At 32.5% G+C, this 8,424-nt stretch overlaps 1 protein-coding gene across 2 annotated transcripts in view; it reads left to right on the forward strand.

The window, feature by feature from the left end:
* The window catches only part of LOC149418413 (uncharacterized), an 81,558-nt gene extending 74,609 nt beyond the window's left edge, over nucleotides 1-6,949 (forward strand). For both annotated transcript variants that reach the window (XM_089638751.1, XM_089638750.1), the window contains exons 4-5: nucleotides 1,059-1,416; nucleotides 5,861-6,949. In XM_089638751.1, the coding sequence (XP_089494877.1) occupies nucleotides 1,059-1,416; nucleotides 5,861-6,104 (602 nt within the window). In that variant the 3' untranslated portion in view covers nucleotides 6,105-6,949. The remainder of the gene's footprint in view (nucleotides 1-1,058; nucleotides 1,417-5,860) is intronic.
* The last annotated feature ends 1,475 nt before the right edge of the window (nucleotides 6,950-8,424 follow it).

Raw genomic sequence — 8,424 nt, forward strand, 5'->3', positions numbered from 1 at the left:
ATGGTATTAATTAGATAATATTGTAAATTAATACATATAACACCAATCGCTCCAGTAGTTATTATGTACTAACGCAGACCCGTGAAAATTACGGGATATTATTATAATTACTATTTTGAAAACGGCAATGAAAATTATTTTCTGTTTGAGCATTGTTTTATAGGTTCAGTTCCAATTTTCACTCTTAAATTCAAAGTAAATCCGAGTCCTAGAGTTCGATGAACTGGAGTTACAGGCACACAACCGACGTTTTAATATTAACCTCCAACTCAAATTTCAAGACTCATTTCGTTCGTAAAGAAAGATAATCTTTTCCGGGTTACGATTAACCTGACAATATTTTGTAATCTTCTACTACCATCACAGTAAGCGGAAAATATTGTATATATTCATATACATACACAATAATAATATTATATTACATGCATACATCTCAACATTCAAGATCACTCTTTTTGAATGACAAAATTAATAATTCTTATGTTTTTGTTTTTTTTTAACACAATATTCAACAATGGAATACACCAAGGTTTAGGTGACACATGACTCTAATTACGGGGGTTAGCTCGAGGCTAACATTTTAATTAGTTCCGACGAATACGAAACTATAATATCTTTTTTTTCAGATCGATACAAACGAACGTAATTTATTGTATAATTTTTTGTATAAAATTTATTTATTGTTTAATTTATTGTATAATTTTTTTACGAAAAACGGTTAGAAAAATTTATAAAACATTTTTCAACCATAAAATTAACGGTAAGGGACTAATTTTATTTTTCTAGGTGATGAATTAGTAACTTCTTGGGGTATTTATTTAGAAACATCTCAGATTTTAGTGATACATTTATCAGTATTAATTAAAACAAACCCCGCGGAAAAATCAATTTTCTAGGACTGCTGGAGCAAATTCGACCGTAGGTCCATTCAATACACCACGGCCGCGCGTCGTGTATTTTTTTACACGACTTCTTCACTTACGTCGTTATGATTTCGACTTTATTTGAAGGTATTGTCTTGTAGTTGTGATTAGACTTACATTTTTTTAACATTGCAGATACTCCAATCCAGCCGATTCTCCCATCAGCTAACCCGCCAACCAACCCACCTCCCAGACCTGCCATCCTCAGTAGATTCGGTCCAGAAGAAGTAGGAGATCAGGGATCGCCATCGGAAGTCCGCCCAACCATCAGGGCGCCCCCAACCGTCAACATGCCCCCTCCAGTGGTCAACGTGGCCCGCCCGGCGGTCAGCGGCCCACCCCCAATGGTCAACGGCCCACTCCCAGTGGACAACATGCCCCCTCAGGTCTTCACGAGGTCGCCTCAAGCGACAACAAGGTCACCACAGATGGTCAACTTCTCACCTATTACAACCACCATGCGGTCGCCTTCTGCCACTGCTAGGTCTACGATGTAAGTAAATATTATTTAAAAAATCTACTAGTTCTATGAACAGTATTAACTTTGACATTACATAAATCAATTGTGCGAAGTATTCTCGAATATGAATCAACAATTTGGTCTCCCAATTATGAGATTCATAATTATAGGATTGAATCCATACAAAGGAAACTAACACATGTAATTGCTTATCGTGAAGGTTTATCTGGTCAATTTGGAACATATAATGACCGAATTTTGCACTACAAACTACACTCACTGACGGTCAGACGTAAACTTTTTGACGTACTGCTCCTACACAAAATTATACATGCATCAGTTCATACACCAAACATTTTATCCCAAATTAACATCAATATTCCATCAAGAAAATCAACAAGGAGGATGAACGACATTTTCTATATTAAAGCCTACCACACAAATACAGGATATTTTTCCCCTGTACCGCGAACATTAAGAAATTATAACATTATACATGGCTCTAATAATGTAATAGACATTTTTAATGACCAATTTAAACACTTCAAAAAAAATGTATTACCTTTAATCACATTAAGCTGATATTGTGATGAAACCCTTTATTTAATGAGAAGCAACATTGTACCTACCTAGTCAGTGTCTCACCAGTACAGGTGTGACAATAACAAATCATTTATGAACATATTTGTATTTACCTTTTACCCATTCTTAATTGTTATTTACTTCTGCATATTTAGCTTATTCATTTTGTTACTATTTTTGTTGTTATTATTTATTTAAACATCCATGTATGTAAATTCTTGGGCACCATGCCTGTTTTATGGACTTAAATAAAAATAAAAAAATTAAAAAATAAATTAAAAAAACAGTAGACCTCACGTCCAAAAAAGTATTTTTCTAATTTTCTCTTATTTATTAATAAATCAAAAACCAAAATTTCCTCTGAAATCATAAGATTTGTAAGTAGTTACTTAAATACCTTCACTTACGTAATTATAGGTAATCCATATATTTTATGTAAAAAAAATAAATAGGGAATAATTATACAATTTATCCGAAAAAACGTCACTATCTCAATTACAATTCTTTTTTCAAACTTTCTTCAGACATAATATTGAAAAGCCCAGTCAAAGTTAGCTACCTAGTCAAAGTAAGCCACCTACACGGAGAAAATAAGTATTGCTATTTTATTAAAATCCTGTTAAAAACGTGATGGCATGCGATAAAATATTAGTATATTCATTATATATCGGAATATTTGTTCATGCAGCTACGCTTATCCTGATAAATATAATGACGATATACGAAAATATTATAATTTTTATGAACACGTGTTCTGACAACCTCGTAACACAATCGTGTTTTACTGATAGTTTGTTAGGAAATCCTTCAATTCATTCATTAGAGGCCTGCAGTCCCATTTTTAACAGGAATGTGAATAATTTTACCCATTTTTTATAAAATGGTTGCCGCCACATACCCCAATTAGGGATAACATAGTCTCACTGGTTCCAAACAGTTGGGACTCTTGTGCGGTATTCATACCCATAAACAGCCGATTTTCTAAAACGTAAATGAGTCAAAAATCTACCAGTTAAAGTTAGCCACCTTGCCAAAGTTAACCATCTAATCAAAATAAAGCTCGTTTAAATAATAAACGTAAAAAAATTAACAGACAAATGAAATTCCATGCGATCGAGTTAAAACAGGCTTATTATTACAAGCGCAGATCTGTGAATAATCACGGGACAATCTGAATGATTTCTGGAGTCTCCTAAATAGAAGGTATCAATGTGATACAATGTGACGAGAAACAATACCCTAAAATAAAGCCAGAATCATAATGACATAAGTGAAGCAGCCGTGCACAAAAATATACGACGCGCGGCCCTGGTGTATTGGACAGACCTGCGGTTGAATATGCCCTATCAAGTCTCTAAAATAAAGTGGGAATCAGCGACATAAGTGTTGAAGTCGTGTAAAAATAATTCGGCGCGCAGTCGGGCGTAACGGATGGATTTACGGTCAACTTTGCCCTAGCTGGCCTAGAAAATCTATATTTCTGTGGGGTTTATTTTATATATTTCTAATTAATATATTAGTAAAATTTCAAATGTTTCCAGAAGGATCTCTCGGTAAGTTCCTAATTCATCGTACGAAAAATAAAATCTGGTGCTTACCGCTAATTTTATATTTGAAAAACTTTTTATAATATTTCAAACCGTTTTACATAAAATATTGTAATCATAAGGTAATGTTTTTATATGTCTTAAATACAAATAACTTACATACGTAGGGATCCCTCTAGAAACATTTGAAGTTTTAGTAATACGTTCATCAGAAATAATTAAAATGTGAACTTCGAGCAAACCCCCGGTATTAGAGTCTTATGTCGCCATAATGATTAAATTATATTGTTTGGTTTAACCAATTTTTAATTATACTCTTGGGCGAAGGTACCTACCTACTCATTCACGTTTCCTCATTTTGTATACTATCTCTATGTTTTCTGTGGTAGTTAAGGCTTAATTATTGTAATAATGGGTGCACTAATTGAACGTGAGTTTTCCCAATATCTTGAACGAAATTAAATTATTAACGTGCTTACATTATTTGTGATGAGTTTATAATGCTTAGGCTCCCTTCGCGATCTTTGAGTATTAGTGGTAGGCTATAGTCGGTTATTTCATTTCTTTCTAGATCATCATTTTGTTTTTATTCAACATTGTAAATAGTAGTATAGACATTCAGGATATACTGATATATTTTATGATACCAGGACTGAGCATTTCAAACACTCGCTTGCACCTAGATTACATGAAGTTAGTAATAGACACGCAGATGTTTCGGATCTATTTAACTCCACAAAATGTAGGTACAAGAAGGCTATAATGTCATATATTTTTAATCAATATTAAATTAACCTAAGTCTACTTATAAGTTTTGCATGTTGCACTTGAATCTCTTACTAGAATTTCCGTCTAGAGTTTCTGTTCATTTTATACATTCTGATATCATTGTACGATCAAATGCCACACTGAATTGTTATTTTTTTTAACATTATTTCCTGTATTTTTGCTTGGTTTAACTGTGACGTACAATTATTGTTTATGGTATATTTATACCATAAATATTAAATAAATTATCTATCCCTACTGTCTTCTTAGTGGCATAACTTATCTTTTATCATTTACAAAGTGATAGGGTATGACAGATTGTAACCCAACCCAGCTGATGCCAAACAAAATTCATAATATTGATAAAATGTACAAAAAAGCATTTTATCTATGACTGGTCCCATTCTTCCTCTCTAAATAGTGTAAAACATAGTCACTATCCGCATCTGTCTGTTTGTGCACCTAGTTTTTCTAAACTATGAAACGGAGTTTGATAGGGTTTCCACTACGATTCTGAGATATTTTCCGAAAGGTTTAAATATATTTAAAAAATGCATATTATATTTATTGAAAGTAGAGAAAAGTCTAGCAACGCCGCGTACACGTTAGCTAGTCCTTTATAGAACTCAAACTTTCAAACCAAAATAACTAGCGAATCAAAACAGGATAACATAAAACATAACTCGTCATCATGTTTGATCACCACTTATACATTGCTCGAAATAATAATTAAATCTAAATGTGTGGGAGATACATCGGACACGTCAACTTATAAAAGACGACACATTTCCTGACCTTATTATAATTTCTAATTAATTAACTAACCATCATTCCGTGGTGATTGTTAGTTAACTGCCACTCAACTCTGTTTTGGCATACACGCCTTGCTTCCACATTCATACATCCCCTCATTCTTAGTATTCTGTCATTGGTTTATTTGATTTTTAACGCCCAGCTAAACTTTTTCATGTTACATACTTTAAAATGCAAGATGCAAAGTAGTAGACTGGGAATAAAAACATTAATTTTATATCGAAATAGATTCTGAAACGCGACAACACTAAAGAGATAAGCCGACAGAAATGTTTTACAGGTGTTCCCGGAGTAAGGTCAAATTTATCTCACATTTTCAAATATCTACGGGTGTCAAAGGTTGCTACATCAAACAATAAACGATTGTGTAGTTACTTACAAATTTATTTACAATTATTTTATTGGTGAACAAGCCGCCAATGCTAGGTATTTATCGAAAGGGCGCAGCTGTGTTCGCTTGCCATACATTGAAATTGATTATTTAACAGTTCAAAATTGTTATTCTGATTCCCGACTCAAGTATTTGATTCCTTGTCTTTCTCTAGCATCCTCAGCTTTTTTACCATCAACTTACGCGTCATATATGCTCCTTACACTCCTTTCTTTCATGCCCAAAACATCGAAGCATCCCTTTCTTAATCTTAAACATTAAAAGTCACAATCTTCACTCTTTTTACACTGTCCTACAAAGTAAACATTCCCATAGCGTTTAGTCTACTTTCATCGTTTCTCTGCCGGTTTACTTAATCGTTAATAATTGATTTCAGGATGACCACCACCACCCCTACACCAATCTCCATCACCATGCGGCCAGCCACCCGGCCCGCCCCCCGGCCGACGCAAGCCCCCGCGAGGCCCCGGCCGCGCCCCACAAGCGCCCCCCAGTTCATCATCAGTGCGGACACCAGGCCAGTCATGGGGCTCATCGACCACTTCGGAAACAAGATCATCAAGACCACGGAACTGGTCACTGACCTCTTAAAAAACACAGTTCGAATCGTCGTTGGATGATACCTGATGATACAATAATACATTTTTATCATGTTCGACGATCAACCTCGTCAAAATGACATTGTGTAATTTAATTTTTGTATTTTTATATTTTTATTTGTTATTTTTATTTGTTTAGTAAGAGTTTTAAAATTCATGTCATACTACGTAAATTTCATGATCATAAAGAGTTCAGCCAATACTTTTGATAATCCGGTGATATTTTTTATAAAAATTATATAATATATAGGTACTTCAGTTCCAAAGTGTAAGAACTCAAAAAATTGTACTTTTGAGATAATAATTAGGAAACAAGATTTTGGGCAGGTTTGACGTTGTACTGTAAAATGTTTTTTATAGATTTCAATGAAATTTTCGAATTTCAAAAAATAAAAATATTTTATTTATAATATAATAAAAAAATAATAACATCAATGAGTTTTCAGAGGTTTTCAGAGGGTTGTAGTAGTTGTTACAGTTTGGATATAAAGTAATTGTGATTTTTCTGATTTAGTGAAAGGTGTTGATTTAGAGTTGTTACGGTATGGAACTAGTAAATATATAGGTAAGTTTTTAATCTGCCCTGATGATGGACACTGCAACGCTGTCCGAAACGTCGGCTAAAGAAGGAGTTAGCGCAACACGGCATAACACCCCAAAAACAAACAACAAAAAATAGTAAATATATAATTCAAGATTCTAAACCGTCATTCTAAAATAACCACAGATTACCACTTGTTACTTTTTTAACGGGACCATATCTCAATTCTAAGAATTTTCTCATAACTCCAATTTTTTTAATTGTTACATACACTTTGAAACTCAGGTACCGCGAAATATTCACTTTGTCAAGTTCCATGTACAAATATATAAATAATTGATTTTTTATTATTTCTTTAAACACTTGAAAGTAATATATATTCTGTAACCACCTATAAATATGTCGGTCATCGACAAATTGTGTGCTTATTTTTTTTATGATATTTTATTCATTTTATTATGATTTAAGTTGTGAATATATTGTTTATCTGTAACGAAGAGGAGAATAAATTTAATTAATATTAAAATTAGCATGTATTTTAAATTATTGTGATAAAAATATGAGAATTGCGAATGTGAAATTATTGTAAGTAGATTTTTTTATGTTTGCCATTTTTAATATATTTAAACATTTACACAATTACTAATAAAACTGTTATAAAAAACAAATTGTTTTTCTATCCAAATAATTTCATACATATTTTCCTGAATATTTTCCTAAAAATGAATACAACATTTCTACTATTACAACGATTTTTATGGTCTCGTTACCAGTCAAGCTTAAAATAATCATTATATTTAAATGACGCAACAGACTAATTTTATAACTATTGAAAAAGTTAAAATAATCGTGTTTTCCAACAACCCTTTAATAATAATAATAATAATATTTGGCTAATTTATATAGCGCCGTTTTCGTGAGAAATCGCCTCAAGGGCACTGTACAAATCTATTTCTTAAATAGTTATCGAACCATGAATTATACAGAAATTATGCCACAAAGTAATTTTACAACTATTGAAGATGTTTAAGTAATCGTGTTTTCCAACAACCCTTATCGAACCATGAATTATATGTAAATGAAAGTAATTTTACAACTATTGAAGAAGTTAAAATAACTGTTTTGTCCAACAACCCTTTAGCTGCTTATCGAACCATGACATATATAAATGACGCCACAAAGTAATTTTACAACTATTGAAGAAGTTAAAATAACTGTTATGTCCAACAACCCTTTAACTGCTTATCGAACCATGAATTATATGTAAATGACGCCACAAAGTAATTTTACAACTATTGAAGAAGTTAAAATAACTGTTATGTCCAACAACCCTTTAACTGCTTATCGAACCATGAATTATATGTAAATGACGCCACAAAGTAATTTTACAACTATTGAAGAAGTTAAAATAACTGTTTTGTCCAACAACCCTTTAGCTGCTTATCGAACCATGACATATATAAATGACGCCACAAAGTAATTTTACAACTATTGAAGAAGTTAAAATAACTGTTATGTCCAATAACCCTTTAACTGCTTATCGAACCATGAATTATATGTAAATGACGCCACAAAGTAATTTTACAACTATTGAAGAAGTTAAAATAACTGTTTTGTCCAACAACCCTTTAGCTGCTTATCGAACCATGACATATATAAATGACGCCACAAAGTAATTTTACAACTATTGAAGAAGTAAAAATAATCGTGTTTTCCAACAACCCTTTAGCTGCTTATCGAACCATGAATTTGTTTTTCTCCCTATGAATAACTGGCAAGTATTCAAAATTGGAATATAAA

Source organism: Hesperophylax consimilis, chromosome 13 (assembly GCF_061612785.1).
Source record: "Hesperophylax consimilis isolate HC1 chromosome 13, BYU_Hcon_1.0, whole genome shotgun sequence".
Lineage (NCBI taxonomy): Eukaryota > Metazoa > Arthropoda > Insecta > Trichoptera > Limnephilidae > Hesperophylax > Hesperophylax consimilis.